This window comes from Podarcis erhardii, assembly GCF_964252035.2.
Source record: "Podarcis erhardii genome assembly, chromosome: 9".
Lineage (NCBI taxonomy): Eukaryota > Metazoa > Chordata > Lepidosauria > Squamata > Lacertidae > Podarcis > Podarcis erhardii.
Window position 1 is genome coordinate 38,601,391 of NC_138512.1, and position 20,824 is coordinate 38,622,214.

Here is a 20,824-nt window from a genome sequence, read left to right on the forward strand (position 1 = left end):
ACGGATGCTACTAGTCCAGAGATGGAAAGAAGAAAGAGCCCCACCAAAGAGGAATGGCAAACTAAGCTGTTAGACTATGCTGAAATGGCAAAAGTGACCAGGAAACTCAGAGACCAAGAAGACAAGAAATTCAAGAAAGAATAGGAAACGTTTATAATTTATTTAGGAGACCACTGTAAGCAGATGAAAACATTAGCAGGATTTTAATACCACTTGTAATGTAACAAATATTACGGATAATACGGATAGATACAAAATATAGACTATGAAGTGGTACCTCAGGTTAAGAACTTAATTCATTCTGGAGGTCTGTTCTTAACCTAAAGCTGTTCTTAACCTGAGGTACCACTTTAGCTAATGGGCCTCCTGCTGCTGCCGCGCCACCACTGCACAATCCTGAAGCAAAGTTCTTTTTTTTTTTAAAAAAATAATTTTTATTAATTTTACAACATAAACAAAATACAAACAAACATAACACGACTTCCCCATACCTCCCCTTCACTGCATCCTTGTTTTAAAATTTTTTAGCAATCCTTCATCCATTTTTATATTTAATTCTCTTTAAAATTTTCTTAAGCTTAAATTTTTACAGCTGTAATTCTTTATATCAAATCCCTTGACATCTTAACATTCCGAAATTTTACAACAATTTTTAAGATAAATTTTAAATTTTTTCCAGTCCTCTTCCACTGTCTCTCTCCTCTGGTCACGAATTCTGCCGGTCATCTCTGCCAGTCCCATAAATTCAGTCACCTTGGTCTGCCATTCTTCCAGAGTAGGTAGTTCTTTAGTCTTCCAATACTTTGCCAAAAGAATTCTTGCTGCTGTTGTTGCGTACATAAAAAATGTTCTATCTTTCTTTGGAATCATTTGGCCTACCATGCCCAAGAGAAAAGCCTCCGGTTTCTTTGCAAATGTCCACTTAAGGATTTTCTTAATTTCATTATAGATCATTTCCCAGTAGGCCTTAATCTTCGGGCAGGTCCACCAAAGATGATAAAAAGTTCCTTCGCATTCATTACACTTCCAACAGTTGTTATTGGGCAAATGATATATCTTTGCAAGCTTGACTGGGGTCATGTACCACCTATAGATCATTTTCATTATATTCTCTTTTAAGGCACTACATGCCGTGAATTTAATACCTGTGGTCCATAACTGCTCCCAGTCAGCAAACATAATATCATGACCAATGTCTTGTGCCCACTTAATCATAGCTGATTTGACCGTTTCATCCTGTGTGTGCCATTTTAGCAGCAGATTGTACATTCTAGACAGATTCTTAGTATTGGGTTCTAACAATTCTGTTTCTAGCTTTGACCTCTCCTTCTGGAATCCTAGTTTCCCTGAAGCAAAGTTCTTAACCCGAGGTACTATTTCTGGGTTAGCAGAGTCTGTAACCTGAAGCGTTTGTAACTTGAGGTACCACTGTAATATGCGGTTTGTAATGTTGACAATAGGACCCATGGAGGGGATGGGGGGGGGGAGTTGAGAGATTCGGAGAAATCTCATTTTATGGTTATGCATTTGGTATTGTAACTAATTTGCTCTTGTAAAATCAAATAAAAATGATTTTCAAAAAAAAACAAAAACAAAAACAAAAAAAACCAACACTTGTACAAGCAAATGTGGAACCCCACCCCCTTCAGTCTTTCTCAAGTGCATGAGCTTCACTTAAAATGAAAATGTTTCCACCAGATGATCCAAAAGAAGCTACGGACAGATATAACAGAAACAACTTGTATGATGTATTTCCCCCTGTCAATCTCCGAGCCCAGATAATTCTCCCTAATTACAAAAGCCTATTCATCCCATAACCAAGTCAAAAACCAGGATTCAAAGGGTTGAGGAAGGATGTTTGTTTGTTTTTTATCCAGGATTACCAGGGATTGTTCTGTCAACACATGCTACCCAAAGGGAGGCCCGGATACAGGCCAATATCAAGCTGTTTATAGAGGGAATGGGATTCCATAAGGAAATGCTTTTCTGTCTCATGGAGCCAAAATTAATTACAGCTAGACCTTTGTTAGTTAAACCACTGATACAGAAAGTCAGCGGGGTGACAGACACAACAGATGGTATGTTTGCTACCTAGAAATTGCCTGGAACATAATAATTAAGGGCAGCAGATGGACTAGAATTGGAAACAGAACAGGTAATGCACAAGGAATGAAAGCATCTTTATTATACCTTTCATCTTCTTCCTTCTCCAGGCCTGTCAAACAAGGCTGGGCAGTTTCATGGTCCAAACTGGCAAACTCAATAATTTCACTGGAAATTGTGCTATGATTTTGTTTTCACAAGGTTTCTATACTGTTTGGTTGTAATAAAACCTCAAAATCATTTAGAAAATGAAATTGTCAGTGGAAAATAAAAACAGTTTTAAAGTAGCCATATAAAATATCAAAAAATTAATTAAAATCAACGATAAGCTAAAAGTCAGATAAAAAGCGCTCGACTGGATCCAAGGCCCTGCTAAGTGTTTTTAATCCTAATTTTTCCTTCTGATTAGCAAACTGTAATTCTCAGTCTGGTCCAAGGGTGTGGTCAATTGCCCTTGTTCTGCCATGTTCTGTTACTCTTCTAAGTCAATAATATACCTGTTCATCTTTCTCATGACACCAGTACTTTGATAAACATTCTTAATCCTTTTACTCAGCCTCATCCAATTAAAAATATATTTTACCTATTTGCATCTATTTATTTATAACATTCCATATCTTGACAATATATCATACTTTTCCATCTATAAGACGCCCCTGTCTATAAGACTCTCCCTAATTTTTTACATTATTTTTAGGGGGGGAAACTAGTCTTATACATGGAAAAATATGTTGCATATATATCACAACAGCTTTGCTGATAGGAGGAGGAATCTATAGAGGCGATCCCATTTTGGAAGGGAAGCAGGGTTCAATCTGTAGATGACTGTCCAGACTCAGTTTAAATAACTCCAGTGAACGACAGCCCAAAATCTCCCAAGGCAGATTCTTCCACTGCCGAGTATCTCAAACCATTAGGATGCTCATCCCAATGTTTGAGCTAGTCAATTCCCCTGAAATTGCCCACTGGGAATGGCCTCCAGTGCAGGTCCTTGGGCAAGCTTAAAATTCTTTATTTGTTCAGTACATTTATCTCCCATCTTTTTTCCACTATGGAGCTCAATATGGCTTACACAAGATTCCCAGATGGTCTTTTATCTAGGCAATGACCAGACCAGCTTGGCTTCAACAGGGTTGGTGCATTGTGCTCCCTCAACAGGATGGTCCAGAAAATTTTTGGTAGCTACTTTGGGTTCATTACAAAGAAAGCAACGCAAAATCTACAAGGGTAAACCAGAATGTCATAAAGTGCTGAGGAAACTCTTCGAGTTCTCCAGAACTCTTCATCAGACTGTTTGCTGAGCAAACTCTGTGTGTCTTTGTCTAAAGGTGGAGTATCTGGGTGATGTTCTTTATTAAAAGGTCCTGTATTAGAAATAAAAGAAAGATGCAATGCCCCAACACAAACATTACTTCCTCTGCATAGTAATCAGCACTTACACTTCACTGAACTCTTCCTTTTATACGTTACCCTCACCCCAGTAAACAACAAGCCATAATACAAAACATAATGGGATCATTAAAACCTCTGACCTGGATTTCAGCCCATAATCATCCAGCTGAGAGAACATAAAAAGGTTTTCCCTTATCTTCCCAAATGTGGAAAACATGATGAATGCCTTGCATTTCCCACAAAAAGTTCTTGCTCTATGGACTTTTGCCCCTTGCTTCTCTGGCGAGAGTGATGATATTAGTGATCCAAGAAAATGCCAGATATTATCTTCTCTTTCATGTCTTAAGCCACAGCTCCACCTGCTGGTTCAGGCAGTGGTTCTTCAGACTTTAGAAAAAGCCGTCGAGAGCGACCCAGCCAAAATAACACAAAATGCTATTAGAAGCAACAGATAGTTTTTCAGCCCCTGCATAGACATAGAAATGGATTATTGGTTGTTTTTCAAATGTTCTTACATTTGTATCTTGCCTTTCGACCATTATGACCTCCAAGACGGCCTACTCTGGTTCCTAGAGGGTCCCGGACTCACCAGACCCAGACCTGCCTGGTTTCAGCAAGGTTGTGCCCTCGTGTACCTTCAGACCACCCCCTGGGATGTGTGGGGAAGAAAGAGAAGTGGCATTATTTTCCAGAAGTCAGGCTTGGTATTGCGTTATTTGCAAAATGCGGCACACCGACAACTTTATTGTATAGTAAGATATGCATTTGTCAGAACACATTATACAAATGGTAGCGGTCAGATAACATTTGCTTAGTTAAATTTATCTGGCCAAATTACCGGTATGCAACTTGCACTGGAGACACCTGGGTCCCTTTCTTATACAGAGTGATCTTGGTGGGCCAGTCGTTATCTCTCAGCCTAACATACACTGCCTTGAGCTCCTTGGAGCATGGGTGAGATATAAATGTGATAGTAACGTGTGGAGTGCCAGCTGGCACACCCACCCACCCACCAACCCAACTTAGCTGTTCCCCCTGCCAGGAGACTACTGCTTTGTCTCTGCCCCACTGGATGACCCGTTCCTGAATGTAAACAAACACACCCATGTAGGGAAAATAGGCTGGTTCAATGCAGCAAGGGAAGACAGGACTAGACGTTATACATGGACATGGGGTAACAAGTTCCAGCAGCTGCTCATTCTAGGAAAAGTGAAGCTCTGGAAAGGGGTGCAGAGGAGGAGGAGGTCCTTGCCTCTCCCCATTTTGCAGCTACAACATCCTTCTTTGGGACTTTTCCCACTAGCCTCCCCTAGTGTTTCAGGTGAGGGTTTACTCTTTCAAACCCGGAACTAGTAAGGAGAATAGTGGTGTATTAGTGTGTGAGTGTATGTATGTATCAGGGAAGTGGCTGGTTAAGCTCCTGCTTTTCCACAATGCTGCCTCACTACAAGTTGCCCCTCCCAAAAGCTTGGATTTATTTATTTTAATGTTTAAAATGTATATGCCATCCTTCGTTTAAAGGACCAGAGGGCGATTTACAACACAGAACACAACAAACAATATACCGTATTTTTCGCTCTATAAGATGCACCAGACCATAAGATGCACCTAGTTTTTAGAAGTGGAAAACAAGAAAAAAAATATTCTGAATTCCAGAAGCCAGGACAGCAAGCGGGATCGCTGCGCACAGATCCCACTTGCTGTCCTGGCTTATGGGATAGCCGCGCGCAGCCTCTCCCGGGCGGCGGGATGAAGGCTCCCCCTGCCCGGGAGAGGCTGTGCACAGCTAAGGCTCCCCAAAGAGCCGTGCTCCCCTTAAAGAGCACACGGAGTGGGGGTTCCACGCAGCTCTTTAAAGGCAGCGCTGAGCAGAGCCTCCCGCCTGCATTTGCTCCATAAGATGCACACACATTTCCCCTTACTTTTTAGGAGGGGGAAAGTGCGTCTTATAGAGTGAAAAATACGGTAATATAAATGCATAACATAAGGAAATTCCTTTCCTTAGCAGAAGCTGTCACTGGGAATTTTGTTACACACATAGCCACCCAAAAGTAGGAGCTATGAGAAGACTTATCCACCATAAATTTATCTGAATGGGGTCTTTTTAAGCCATCTTAGTTGGTGGTCACATAGCAGCAAACACCATAGTTTATCTATGTGCTGTGGGAAGAATCATTCTGAACCTCCCACCTTGCAGCTTCAATGGATGACCTCGGGATCTAGTATTACTAGAGAGAAAGAAAGAAAAAATCTCTAGATTTGCCTGCCTCTTCCTCCCCAGCTACTTAGAAGTTCCCATTTTTCAGATGCGGATACATCAAAGATGAGAGGAACATGCTGCAGCCCTTACCTTTATTTCTTTAAATACCAGGACTCCCCACATTGCAGCTATAAAGCCAGGACCCTGGAGAACAAGATTAAGACACGATGAATAATCATAATAGCATTTGTTCATGAGGATTTGCTAGAGCCCAATTATCTTATTTAAATTCAATCTTGCCTTCACTGAAACGTAATCGTGTGCTAAATTGTTGCTCGTGATGACAGAAGGAAGAATGTGAGAAGATAATGGCCTTTAATAAAAGGCATGCCAATCCTGCAAAAACAAAACAAACCTCTGGGGGGCGCTTACAGATTACCTGCTTTAATGAGCCACCGTCCTGATTTGTTTGCAGGGAGGCCTGTGTTTTATTGAGAATCCATTCAGATTTGTTTGTTTTTGGGAGGATAGAGGATGTTTCATCAACCAAGTGTTATATCACATTTTCCAGTATGCTTCTCTGTCAGTTTCCTTACCACAAAAAAGCCTCCCCCCCTTATTTTGAGGGGGAATCAGGTTTATTTGGCGAGAGCGCCAAATGAACTGGAATTTCACAACCCGAATATCCTGATATGTAACTGAATCCCATACTAGAAACACCCTGGAAGATCCTTCGCAGGGGGTTGGGCTAAATGACCCTCGTGGTCCCTTCCAACTCTACAGTTCTATGACTCTACAAAGACACATTTACAATTGCAATCCTATATATCAGGCACGCCCAGCTCCCTAGAGCAGCAGTTCTCAACCTGTGGGTCCCCAGATGTTGTTGGACTACAACTCCCATCATCCCTGAGCTCTGGCCTTGCTAGCTAGGAGTGATGGGAGTTGCAGTTCAACAACATCGGGGACCCACAGGTTGAGAAAGGCTGCCCTAGAGACTGTGATCTACTCCCAGTATAAAATAACTGGCATTAATCTACCCATTGTCATTGGAGGGAGTGTGTGTGTGGTTTTTTTTTGGGGGGGCGCTTTTTGTGGGGGTTGGTCAGAGTTGTTGAGCGTTTTGGGGGGGGAAGGCACAGGGGTTGTAGAGCTTTTTTGGGGGCAGGGAATACAAAAAACGCTCACAAGAAACTCAAGTGCTGACTATCGAACACAGCACTAAAACTAACATTACTTTCACTTTTCGGTAACTGATACTGATGCCAACGGGGGAACCTTGTGACTGGGGCGGTAGGTGGGGACATTACTTGCATGCAATCGACCACGATCTACCGGGAACATGAAGGCGATCTACCTGTCGATCATGATTGACCGGTTGGACATCACTGCTCTATATGTCTACTCAGAAGCAAGCACCACTGATTTAAAGTGGATATAATGCTTGCCACAGGGTTACTCTTTGTACATATTACAGACATCCAGGTCACAGACACCCAGGCTGAAATATGCCCATGCACAACATCTATAATAGGCTTTGCTCTGAAAGTGGCTTTCCTTCTCTCCTCCCAGCCAATCTCTAGAGCACAATTTCCCCACTGCTTTTCAAGGTGTTTCCAATCTTAGTTACCTTGCTGCTCATCCCAGACATCCATTTCCATAAATGAAGTACAAAGGTTCCTATTTTTAGTACCCTGCTGTGCGGTAGCCAGAATATTTATTGCAATTTCTTTTCTATTGCCAGCTTTGACCTCAGCTGCCCCTGCACATTTTATCTCAAAACGGCTCAGAAGTATCTCCAATTTCCTCCTTCTGGAAAAGGACAAGATATATGTGCTGAGTGATCCTCATCTCTGCAGCTTGTTATAATTTACTGCACCCTATAAGTCAACAGGACAGGTGCAACTGCAGATTGCCATGATGAAAAGTGGCGCTTGTGGTGGGAAGGACTTTTTATCCTTTCCCTCTTCTCAACTGGAGAATAAAGAGAGCAGCTTGCCCCCTCCCCTGACACAATCCCTAACACAGTTCCTCTCAATGGCTGCTTTGAACTTTTCCTTCGTGCCTAAAGGGGGTCAATGGGCTATGAAACAGTGCACTCTTCTCTGAGCTCCCCCATATGCTTGAGAGAGCTATTTTGAGGAGTTCTGTCCATGTACCAGGGTTCATGCATGCAGAGAAAAGGGACAAAAAAGGGTTAAGTTAGGTGTGCGGGTTAATTCTGGGTGTGTTTGTCCTGCACCTGCAACTAGCTCAGCATGTGAGAGTGACTCAGCACAATCTAAAGTATAAAAATGCACATGTGTTTGATGTCCAGAGTGGTGTTCAAGCTCAGGAGTCAGATGAATCTTCTTTCTGAGCTTGAAAAGGGGGGAATGAGGCAAGGAAGAAGGGCTACCCCTATGCTATTCATATAATCAGTTATCAGTAATCAATATATTCATATATGCTCACACATAATCAGGGCTTACAGTATTTTATAATCCATTTTGAATCAAAGAGAAGCTGTGCCTTAGCTAACTGCATACTGCTTGAAACAGCAAAATTAGGAGCCGACCTTTCCCCTACAAACATCAGTGTACCCTGGACATGGGGAAGACGTGAATCAGAGATTCTGGTACAAAATCCCCTCAGATACAGGCTAAATTAATCCACAGAACAGGAAGAGCAAAACCACAAAATCTCCAAACTCCCTGTCCTGTCATAACTAGGGGAGAGGTTAGACAGAGCGTCACTGCAAGCATCGGAAAGCAGAACTAGAACTCAGTGCTTGACCAGGAGCTGGAAGCATGGCAAGAAGCTTGCTAATTGGCTAATTTTCGCTGGAAATATCGTGACTGTCTCATGGTTGTCTCATGATCTATGATTTGCTGTGATCTGCTCAGGTATAAAGACCTCTGGATTTCTGTCAATCGGGGTCCCAGTTCCTTTTGGAAGAGATTCCAAACTGGGTCCTTATTGCCTGGCAATAAACTTCACCTTCTTATTCTCCATTGCTGAGTCTGCCTGATCCTTATTTAACACCAAGCGAGTACCTGCTTACGTTCACGTGCTTCAGTAGTAGATCTGTTAGGATTCCCGATTGCCAATGATTTAACAATGGCAGAAACAAAATGACTTCCCCAACCCTAAATCATACCACTGAAACGGAAATTTTTGTGTAACCAGGAGTGTATTTTTTGTGGGGGCACAGTTCAGTTAAAATTATAGAATTGTAAGTGTTGAAAGGGACCCTGAGGATCATCTAGTCCAACCCCCTGCAATGCAGGAATATGCAGCAGTCCCATACGGGGATCAAACCTGCAACCTTAGCACTGTCAGCACCACACTCTAGTCAACCGAGATATTCAGGCTATATGGGTCAGGCTATTCAGGTTTGGTGCCCAAACCAAATTCCAGGGCTCAGAATTCTTTTGCACCAAGCCTGATTGGTAGATCTTGCGGTTACAGTAAAAAGCAAAAGTAGATCCCACAAGCCTGAAGTCTGCCCACCTCTGTGTCAGTTTGCATTTCTTAGGTTAGAAAAGTATTGATCTGATGTGTAGAGATCTTTCCTATTCTAATTAATTCAAGAGGGTTCTGGAAGCTTCTCTGTGTGAAAGAAACAAGCAGAAGGTTCATGATGTTTGGGTTATTCCTTCAGAAAAACTGAGCACAGCTGGCTTAAACTGGTTCTGTTTCAGTGAAGGTCATGCTTACTATAAAAGTAAGGCCAGAAGAAGCCTAGGTTTCACTTTTTCTTTCTATCTCTTTTCCTTCTGATGTGGTGTTCTGTATATAGTGTTAAGGTTTTAGACTTTTTATAAGTTATTGTAAGTTTAAGTTGGGTCTGTTGCAACTGGATTTCTTATGGACAGTGCCAATCCTGAATGTATTGGATTTGTGACCATTATGCTCATTTGCCTTCAGTAGCAGTAAAGCTCTGCTGCATGAAATGTAATTGCCTCTGATCTATTTTTTGGGAATCCTGTAACGTGTTTTAAGTTTTTGATCTGTTAACTATACGTCAGAGTTCTGCTCTGGATCAATATTGAGTAGAATTTCATGACACTCTGTTGTATGTGAAACCTCCATAACAAAGGCAGGAGTGGGGTGTATATGTGGTCTGATATACAAAAGAACCCACCCTTTTGAGCAGGACCTTCTTTGGTACTTACCGCTGTGATTATTGGAAAGCTGACCACAGCACTGAGGTAATGATTTGCTAGGAACCAGCAGGAAGTGGCGATCGCCCACAATACACCAGAAACAAATCCTGACAACAAATAAGCATATTTTATTACTCATAGAAAAAATAGCAATATAGACTTGGAAGGGACCCCAGGGATCATCAACCCCCTGCCATGCAGGAATAGCAGCTAAATCATGTATGACAGGTGGCCATCGAACCTCTGCTTAAAAACCTACAAGGAAGGAGCCTTCTGCAAGCAATTTGAGCTGGTGTGATGTACTGCCAGCCCAAAATGTCTGAAACGGGCATTGCGATCTGAATGGCATAGAGGTTTCAGACAATTTACCAATATATTGCCCAGCTCGAATCCTAAGGCCATGCTGCATTTGCAAAGGGCTTTCAAGGGCTCAAAGCTCTTAGCCTGCATTGGCTACTTTCCTATTCTTAACAACAATCCTTTAATGGTTATTGTAAAAGGGCGGAACTGAGGCTGAAGGAGAACAGTTCACCTTAAATTCACCAGGAGTTCATGTCAGAAATGAATATGAAGCAGGGACTACCTGATTTTTAGCTTGGGGTGAAAGCCACTATATAACACCAGCCTTTGTGTCCTTTGAGGAGCTAAGGGGCACTAAGTCAGTGGGGCACTGATCTTTCCCCACAGCAGAAATGCCCCACCTGCTCCTGGATGCAGGCACAGCTGTATGTATTCTTGCAAATGCAAACATATTCTTTGTAAAATGAGATGATCAGATGTATTCTTCCATATGTAACAGGTTTATTTTCACGAGGAGCCAGTGCAGTGCTCTCCAGATGCTGTCCAGATGATCCAGATTATGTGAGTTGGCGTTCAACAACTTCTAGAGAGCACCGTGTTGGCTACTTTTCCACTACGACATTATTAATATAATACCTCCCCAAAATACCTTCTGGGTTTTATTATTATTATTATTATAAAAGGGCTCTTAAAACTGTGTGCAGGATAGAAACCTCATCACTCTTGAAAGTACCTAGAGTGGCATACTCAAACATTGCCTACATTTGTCTAATAGCAACAGAACGAAGTATGTGTGATAGATATCTGCAATGCATGTGTATTTCAGAATTCTACCTGGGATGATGGCTTCAGGATAAACCTTAGGTCTATTTTTCATCACTGCACAATAGATCAGGAAGTAGATGGTACTTGTAAGGAAGATGCCACTGAAGTGGGCAAAGACGTAATCTAAATCTGAAACAAAAATGGGAGGCATATGCATATGTAGAATATGTTTAGGAAATTAACAATATTCTAGAAGAGCAGCAATTACTTCTGGTAAGGTCTTGCTCATACCTTAGCCACACGTTTGTTCATATAAGGCTTTCAATGCCTTCCCTGGTTTTAGCTGATCAAGAGGCTTTGCTCAGTATGTATGTGCAATGTAAATGTGACTGTAAATACTATATTAAATGTCTCACTGAATTAAACTTTATGATTTCTTTGTGGTTTACAACAAATATTAAAACCATCAATAGAAATAGTTGAAAACCATTCTAAAACATTTTAAAACAATTAAAAATAACAGTAGAAAATATGTAAATACATCAACACCTGTGTGTCTGGTGTCAGGACAGGCTTGCCAAAACGAAAAAGGTTTTCAAGTACAGTGGTACTTCGGAAATCGAACAGAATCTGTTCCGGAAGTCCATTTGACTTCCAAAACATTCGGGAACCAAGGCGCGGCTTCCAATTGGCTGCTGGAAGCTCCTGCATCCAGTAGGAAGCCGTGGAAGCCGCGATGGATGTTCAGGTTCCAAAGAATGTTCACAAACTGGAACAATCACTTCTGAGTTTGCGGCGTTCGGGAGCCAAAACGTTAGTCTAGCAAGATGTTCAACTTCCGAGGTACGACTGTAAGTGTCGGAAGGAATACAGTGAAGGTAAGTTTCACAGATCAAAACCTTTGAGTGGGTACGTATGGGATAAGGCGATTCTGCAAGTAAACTGGTCCCAAGCCATTAATGGCTTGATATAACAATAGTAGCAACTTAAAACTTTACCCAGTAAGAAATCAGCAACTACACTAGCATTCTGCACTAACTGCAGTTCTCAGGTCAAGCGCAAGAGAAGCCCAACATAGAGTGCACTGCTGTAATTCAATGTTGATGTCACCAATGGATGAACTACTGCAGTTTGTTAAGGATTGCTGGGAACAGTAACTCTGTGAGGGGTGAACTACAGTGCCCAGAATTCTTTGAGGGAAAGACTGTGCTTTAAAGGCACAGAAGCCTAGGGCTGGGAAAGTGTGTTCCTAATTCTTCCTTTTAAATCTGCTGCCATGACTTTATCTGTCTGGCACCTGATGTCGTATGACATCAAGTGATGGACAGGTGGGTGTGGCTTGGGCCAAACTATGTCATGGGGCAAATTAGGCCTGCAAGCTAGAAACGCCTCACCAATGACCTAGAGAAACTATATTATGAGATGATCAATACATATAATAAACAAACAAACAAGGGACAGATAAACAAAGGGGGAAAGACTTTTCCCTCCCCTTTCGCCCATCGTGAATGAGCAAAATTTCCCACTGGTTTAGATTTCATATTAAAACAGTTCATCTGCCTTTACCAAACTGACTTGCTCCGGTATATTTCGTTCCATTCCTTCTGCCGTGGTCCTTGATGTAAAGCACTGGCACAAAACTCGAGCCATAAAACATTCCAGCTATTACAGCCAGGGAGCAGCCTCTTCCAGGAAAAAGAAAGGAAGATCAAGATATTACAAACTCAAAGCCATTGCACTATACAACATTCATTGCTGGTTTGCAGAGCTGCGGCCGAAAACATGCTGGAGAACTGCCAGAAGTTTTCTAGAAATTGCTGTCTTGAAAGAGAAGTTGGAGCACTCATCACTGCCACAGGTTGTCGTTTTCATTGCCTTGTGAAGTTCACCAAAGGAAGCATGAAACAGGAGGTAGCCAGGTAGGCTAGAGGTAATTCACCAGAAAGGGCTGGACAACTTACATCATTCTCTTCCCTAACGGAGAAAGATGGTCTACCCATGAAGCATCAGTCCTGTTTTCAGCGCTATGATCAGAGCTGTTGATTGACTGTTGGTAAAAAGGAAAGCCATTAAGGCTAAGATTTCTGAAAACATTCAGACCTGGATTGTGCTAGGTATGCTCATTCACTTGGGGATGAGGAAGGACGTCGGACAGCTAGGAGCTGATAACTAAAGAATTTGCAGCTGGTGCATCTACGGATATTATTCATTTCATTTCATTGCTTTTCTTTTCTTTATATCCCCGCTTTCTCCTAGTGCAGGACCCAAGGATGCTCACAGCATAAATTAATGCAGGTAGAACAATACACAATAAATATAGACATTAAAAAACAAATAAGTAAGTAACCCTATGAAAAAAAATGCAACAAAACCACAAAAAAAAACATTTAAAAGCACTCTCACACACTGAGATGTCCAAGAAAAGAGATTTCTCAACACCCCAGTTATTTTCATTTTTGAATTGATAATTGAACAACATTGGAAGCTATATCCTGGTAAGTTTGTCTTGCTACATCTTCCTTGTTTCCTAACCCTAGAGGGCACAAATAATGGTACTTTCTCTTCTTTCCAATATCCTTTACAGTTGTGAAAACAGTTCTGTGTTATAATGCTTTTTTCTAGTGCGGAAGTATGACATGAACAAAAGCAAAAACTTACATGTCTTAATAGCGGGGTGCTCTCCGATGACGGTGAAGAGCTCTCAACATCACTTTTTATAAAAAGAAATAGGATGGCACTGCAAATGAAATATCATCATGAACTAAACACCATCATGTTGTAGCATTTTATGCACACACACACACAGTCGTACCTTGGTTTTCGACAGCTCAGTTCTCAAATGTTTTGGCTCCTGAACGCCGCAAACCTGGAAGTGGTCTGGTTTACGAACTATTTTTGGAAGCCAAATGTCCAATGGGGCTTCCATGGCTTCCGATTGGCTGCAGGAGCTTCCTACAGCCAATCAGAAGCCACGCTGTGGTTTCCGAACGTTTTGGAAGTGGAATGGACTTCCGGAACAGATTCCATTTGACTTCCAAGGCACGACTGTATGTATGTGTATGTGTGTGTGTGTGTGTGTGTGCGTGTCTTAAAGAATCATAGAATTGTGATTATTTAGTCTAACCCCCTGCAATGCAGGAATCTCAGCTAAATCATACATGATTTAGTCTTCCTTACTTCATTTTGCTGATTTTAAAAATCATTTTTTAAGACATTATCCTTTAATATCTCTGGCTGAGGGACAACATTGCTTCATAAATGGTGCTATCCTATGCATATTTACTAAGAAGTAAATTCCACTGGGCCAATGGGATTTCCTTCCTACCTAGTATGTGGTTAGGAATTGCAGCCTTCAACAGCTTACCTGCAGACTCAAAAGAATAAAAGTTTTACTTTGCCTCAGTCGTTTTTAAATTCTGATTCACTTGCATATATGTATATACACACATACACACACACACGTACTTATATGCATAAGTAGTGTTTCAAAATATAAATATAGTAAGATTATTAATACCTTAATACTGAAAGTCCAGCTCCAATGTAGTTTAAAGCTGGTTTTGCTACTTCTTCTGGGTCAATCCCAAACCAGCCAAACCTGTGAACAGAAAGGTTAAAAACTCCTTTAAATTGTTTCCAAAATGAGAAGGGCATAGAAAAGTGCAGGGAAAGCTATCTAGCTTGAATAAATAAATTGTGTGTGGCAATCACAAGTACAAGGGAATGATAGCTTGGCAAAGAACATTGATTTTCTTTTCCAGGGTCACAGCATTGCAGTTTGACTTGTTCTTGTTCATGCTGAAAGGATGTATATAAAAATATAAATGAATCCATTCCTGGAAGTAAAGATGTTTCAATCTCATGTACCATCTGAACAATAAAAATACTGTCTTGAAAAATATTTAGTAGTTGAGGCTAGTCTTGTACATTGCAAAATTTTTAACAACTCTTTAAAAATATAAGCAACTATTAATTGCTCGTGGAAACATTTAATTCAGTCTATGAAGGATCCTCATATGGTTTATAGGGCCTAGCTGACATTATATCTGACACACACATAATAACATCTTGAAGTCAACTTGTGAATGTATAAAGATTGAGAGGGAGGAGGAAATTACATCAGGATGGAAGTATCCAGATAATATTTTGAGCCTGATCTTTGGGGCAAGATCGTATATTACAGTGAAGTACATTACAGAGAGAGAGAAAATGCTTTTGTCAAAACATTGGTCTTGTTAATGGTAATTTTTAAGTAAATGTTACAAATACATAAATGATGACTCGTACTATAGGTGAAGTATACAGGGTGCTTACCTTGAGCTTGCCCAGCCAGTTAGCAAGTTAAAAGAAGCCCAGATTAAGAGACCAAGGCCCAACCCAATGGTTTTGACAATGGGGACAACTGTTATATTACCTGCACAGTATGTAAAGAACAAAAGCAAAATTAGCTGATTATTAATACAGTATAATCTTACTACAGTAGCGCTGTATCAGTATTATCAATGCAACTGCAAATAAGCATAATCTACGATAAATCATTACATTTAGTGTGCTAGATTATGCATCATGGCCAGAGAATGTACAAAACTAAACCGAGATATATACCTGTTTCCTGAAACCCGTTGAGGATTTTGTATATTGACCAGGAATTGCACACAATTCCCTCCCTGTGGATGGATGATGGGCACATTCGCCATGAGGCTTGGTGAATGTGCACAGCGCCCAACTCTTATGTACATTAACTGTTCAAATTACATGCCTCTCCTCTTAACATACATAAGGCACTGGACGATAACAATTTGTCATTCCTCCATACTCACATACCGTACGTTTCCATGCTGGGAGTACAAATTACTCCCACCACACATTCACCTGATGTGTTAGGAGATTGTGAAACCATCTTGCACAGCCATCTCTGCCACTACTCTTTTTGGCCATGCCCCCGCTTCACAGAATAGGCCCTAAATATATACAAATGTGTATGCACAGAGCCCTTATGCACAAAGGTCTCTTTCACATGACTGATGACTTTGCGGCTGGCAGGTGGGGATGGAAGCCCAGCACAACCTCACAGCAACATCCCCAGAGTCTCTGAGTCAATGTAAACAAAATATTCCCCGTGGGTTGAATTCAGACTTAAGTCTGGGGCAGCCCAGTGTTTTCAACACAGTAACTGAATGCCACACTTGGCACTCTTTCTGAAGCAGTCATACTAAAGCTCTACCAGCCTTTAAGTGATTTGACATGAAATCTCAGAGAGGAAAAAACAACAACCACTGAACAGACAGACAAATCACAGCTGGAAGAACCCTGAAAGTCCTTGTAGGATCAAGCACTTGATATTGTTTTTAATGCAACTCTACCACGCAATAGCATTTAGTATTCTCGTCATGCTGAATTACATAGCAGTGGATGCGAGACAAAATTAATAGCCGTCTTCAGACATTCTCTTGTCATATTACATAAACAGGTAGGAAGAGGGCATGAGGACAAGTGGTCTGGCTTTGCACTTCGGATAACCTTCCATGAGTCCCCCCCCCCCAACCCAGATTCTAAAATGTGCAGGAAGTCTCCAGGAGAACAGGTGGCGCCGTGCTGCAGAATATTGCTTTTCAGCCTGTGGAGGGTGATCAGAATGCGAACCAAGGTGTGGATGTGGGCAGAGCTAATATGTTGGTAATATGCTGAGTGTTAGTCTCCCTGTTGCTTATTATGAAGCTTTGCCAAAGTGTTGCCTTTGTATCTTGCTTTTTATTTGAAACCACGATGCACACCTTAAGGTCAAATCAGTGGTGTGTTTACACTGCCGAGTAGCTTGCAGGTTTTACTTCAAAATGAAAAGCAAATGTTAACTGTGTTCTATTTTCTTGTAATACAAAATACCTGTAAAGTATATATTTTGGAAGCTGCCCAGAGTGGCTGCGGCAACCCAGCCACATAAGTGGGGTATAAATAATACCATTACTATTATTTTTGTTATCATTAACACCCCACCCATCCTGCCTTAAGACAAAAATTGTTTGAAGAGGGCCAATACATGCATATGTCTCAGTACAGCCATACCTCGGGTTACCGACACTTAAGGTTGTGTGATTTTGGGTTGCGCACTGCGCCAAATCTGGAAGTACCGGAACTGGTTACTTCCGGTTTTCGGTGCCTGCGCCTAAGCGCTAAATCATGCTTTGCGCATGCGCAGAAGCGCTGAATCGCGACCTGCGCATGCACAAACGCAGCGCTGTGGGTTGCGAACGCCGCAGGTTGCGAAGGTGCTTTCCGCACGGATCATGTTTGCAACCCGAGCATCCACTGTATTAACAATTGCATTTTACAATATTCCTGCAATTTGCAAATGGTGCATAGATTCACATGTGCATGGGTGTTAAATTGTAAACAAGGTAAGTGTTATTTCAGCCATACCTGTAGCCCATAAAAAGCCGCCAACCATGGCAAGAGGCCAAAATCTAGGGCTGTTCTGAATAAGGTTAACAATCAAAGAAACGATCCAGATAGCGGCACAGAGAATCCACTGGAAGAACATTCCTAGAACACAAATAAATCCAAGAATAATTAAGCACAACAGATCATTATGCAGTCATGGCTGTTTAGTTTTAGTCTATATCATAAGAAGCGTTGGGAGATTTGGTGGTGGTGGTGGTGACGACATCTGTGGCTGAGCAGCTGCGATATCACGGACTGTTTCAAAACTATTTGGGAAATGAAGATGTAAGAAACAGAAGGAAAACATCACTTTGGCTGGTATTAAACCTCACCTTGGCAACGATAAGGAAAAGTATGGAAGCTGAAGACAGAAAACTGAGTTATAAGGGGCCTCTCAAAGTGGGGAAGAGAATGCCCAGTAGGCAGTAGATTAAGAACAAGAATCTAAGGGAAGAGCAGGTAGATAGGGCCTAATTAGAAAAAAAAAAGATGTGGATAGACTGAGAACATGATAAGGCAGAGCACAGAAATATAGGAAGCTGCCTTAGACTGAATCAAATCATTACTCCATCCAGATCAGTGTTGTCTTCACTGACTGGCAGAAGCTCACCAGGTTACTCCCTGTGCAAACTGGACATCCAAGGATGGAACCTGTGACCCTCTATCACTGAGTTACAGCCCTTCCCCTGAGTGATGGCCCTTCAGTGTATCAAGACCACTGAACTGGGAACCAAACTATGTATTGCAATAAATATGTTTCCCTTATTCCTTATGTCTAACTCATGACCCAGAATGAACTCTTCACTCGACTCAACGCTCTGGGCTGGTAATAAACAGCACCTTCCACAGCCCATCAGTAGCCAGTGGTTGAGAGTAGGACTTTCAGCAGGAAAACGGGCAAAGGCTATTAGTGGCTATTTTCCATGCAGAACAGAAGTGGCCAGCTTTAGCATGCTTTTTTTTTTTTAAAAAAAAATTTAAACCCATATGTTTACCTTAACATGTAGTTTACTGAAAAACAACATTCGAAGCATGCTTTGTTGGATTTTATAAAAAGCTTGGCGTCTGTTGCAAACAGAAGCAGGGGCAATTCATTTGCATTGACTCTTCACATCCCTGCAATGCAGGAATCTTTTGCCCAGCATGGGGCTTGAACCCACAACCCTGAGATTAAGAATCTCATGCTCCACCAACTGAGCTGATGATGTGCTAACGTCTAGAAAACACCAGCTTGTTTAGTGGGTAAGTCAAATACTAAATCCCATTTATAACAATGTTTATTTAGTTATAGAAATGTTTCAGCTCTGTGATTCTATCATCAACCTGATATAAAGTAGCTGTTGTTTTAAAGAGTACGGAAATTTTGCAACATGTACCATGTAAAGTATAACAATAGCAATTCAGTTTAAGCACAAACATTTACCATCGCCAGTGTCAAATTTCTTAACTGGTACAAAGTTTGTTCCAAACAAGATGACAGCTATTGCTGAGGAGGTGAAACCAATTGTTAGATCTGTCACGTTGCTGCTGACAGGGCTGGTGGTTCCTTGCCAGCTGTCCATCTCTGTTCTTCAGGAGAGACTCAGAAGTCTTTACGGAGCTACTTGGATCCTGTTTCTGGCAGCTCTGGAACCAGAGAAATAAATGGAACAAATAACACATTTCGGCAAAAGTATTCCCAATGGTTTTATGCAAGAATCATTCTAGAATTCTTCTATGACCTCTGTTCCAGTATGTTACTATGGATATTGAACATGCAGCATGGGTTGTAGCAATGTATTATATGGATGAAGGTCTCTCTCTCTCTCTCTCTCTCTCTCTCACACACACACACACACACACACACACTCTTAATGTATATAATTAACACTAATATTTAGGAGGATTTCCATTAGGGTAATACACAACTACTCTCTCCCTCTCTAACACACATGCACGCACACACACACACTGTATATATTCAATGATTGGAGGGGTAAGTGGAACTCTGCCCATTAGCCTTGTCCTCAACATTGATGCACCAGGCAGTCTCACTCCTGACTGTCATGCATTGACATGATTGCCTACACAGTGACATTTGTATGAGAACAGGCGTTCCACGCCACCATGAATTGCAGAAGTGCAGGGTTCCTAACCCCAAGTTTATGCAGTTGTACACATCACAGACTCATCTTTCAGAAGTTCTGCATGGTGGGACAGTGCCATGGGCACAGCAATGTTGGGATCAGATCTCTTTTCCCCTTTAGACAAACAAACAAACAAACAAACAAACAAACAAACAAACAAACAAACAGGTGGAGGGCAACATTAACATCTTATAACAAATGCATTCAGGAGGGCAGGGCTGGAGCCAGCACATGAACCCTCAGGCACCTGCCAGAGCTCCAGAGAGCTGGCAGGGCCAATTGCTGATCCCTGCTCTGAGCACCCATAAAAAGGGGGAGGGGTTACTCCATGGAGCATCGGGCAGCTGTATTTAGTCACCCTTTGAATTTCCCACAATGCCCCCAGCTTAGCATCATTCTGAGGCATTTTGGGAATTTAAAAGATGGTTAGAGCAAGCCTCCAAGTGATGCCAGGTAAGCTTTCCGTGAACTACTGACAGATGACCCCCCCATGAGGGGGCATTTTGCATGGAGCTGGCTCTGGGAGAGAGGAGAGCTCACTGCAATGCCCCCCCCCCATTCATAACGTCTGAAAGGGGTTTTCGGGCTCACAAAAATGAAATAATAAACGGACGCTATGTAGAGTGGAAAGCCATCACTTAGTGCTAGAAAATCTCTAAGTGGTTCGCACAAACTGCAGTAATAAAATCACAAACAAAAAGTAAATACGTGCATAATATGAAAAAGCAGTGTGTGATCATAAAATTACGAGTCAGGAAAAGCCTGTCCAAACATGTGATTTTTTTAAAACCTGTCAATGCTGTGGGAGTGAATTGCATGAGCAAGAGCAGGTCTGAAAACCTGTTCGCGTGCAGAGTTGTTCCACCAGTGTCTACTCATTTAGACAAGAACATTTTATTTAATCCCCAATCTAGTAATAGTTGTTGTTTCCAGACAACAAACCACCACAGTGGCCACTGAACTAAAATCCTCAGATTTTATACCATTTACCACCCCCAAAGGAAGGATGGGGCAGCCGCGGCCCTACAGACCTTGCCGGACTCCAACTCCCACCGTTCCCAGGAGCACGGCCGGTGGCAAAGGATGATGGGAGCTGTAGTTCAGCCGCAGGGTCCTCCTCCTTCGCCCAAGTCTTGCTTTGCAAACCGGCAACGCGGGAGGAATTTAGCTCCTACTTGCTCCTCTGCCCTTCAGCCTCTTTCGCCGAGAAGTTGCTCAAGTGCTCTCAATCAGAAATGCAAACCTGTCCCCTGAATTTACTTACGAAGCTTCCCTTGCGTATCCTGCTTCCTGGTCAACGCTAAACTGCGGGTGGGAACGAGGAGCTCCACCCTGTCCTCATGTGATCAACC

General features: G+C 41.9%; 1 protein-coding gene across 4 annotated transcripts; it reads right to left on the reverse strand.

The window, feature by feature from the left end:
- Positions 1-2,161: 2,161 nt before the first annotated feature.
- TMEM144 (transmembrane protein 144) lies at positions 2,162-20,824 on the reverse strand. Of its 4 annotated transcripts, none has more exons than XM_081875443.1 (12): positions 20,504-20,824; positions 18,770-18,972; positions 17,326-17,448; positions 15,223-15,322; positions 14,426-14,506; positions 13,567-13,645; positions 12,870-12,955; positions 12,484-12,593; positions 10,978-11,097; positions 9,853-9,950; positions 5,846-5,899; positions 2,162-3,961 (listed from the first exon to the last, which is right to left on the reverse strand). In XM_081875443.1, exons 2-12 carry the CDS (start codon positions 18,906-18,908, stop codon positions 3,878-3,880), a joined length of 1,074 nt encoding a protein of 357 aa, XP_081731569.1. In that variant the 5' UTR covers positions 18,909-18,972; positions 20,504-20,824; the 3' UTR covers positions 2,162-3,877. The 4 variants fall into 4 exon arrangements, with proteins under 4 accessions (XP_081731569.1, XP_081731567.1, XP_081731566.1 ...); XM_081875441.1 differs by having other exon boundaries at positions 12,475-12,593; positions 18,770-18,970; positions 20,648-20,823; XM_081875440.1 differs by having other exon boundaries at positions 12,475-12,593; positions 20,504-20,823.

Bases quoted from the DNA above. Each gene is read 5' to 3' on its own strand.
- TMEM144 (XM_081875441.1), bottom strand. From the start codon at position 18,908: ATGGACAGCTGGCAAGGAACCACCAGCCCTGTCAGCAGCAACGTGACA. The intron at 11,098-12,474 runs GTAAAGGCAGAT...TTTTTGTTTCAG, and splicing joins TACCGGAGCAAGTCAGTTTG to ATTTAGATTACGTCTTTGCC. The intron at 5,900-9,852 runs GTAAGTACCAAA...CTTGTTCTCCAG, and splicing joins GCTTTCCAATAATCACAGCG to GGTCCTGGCTTTATAGCTGC.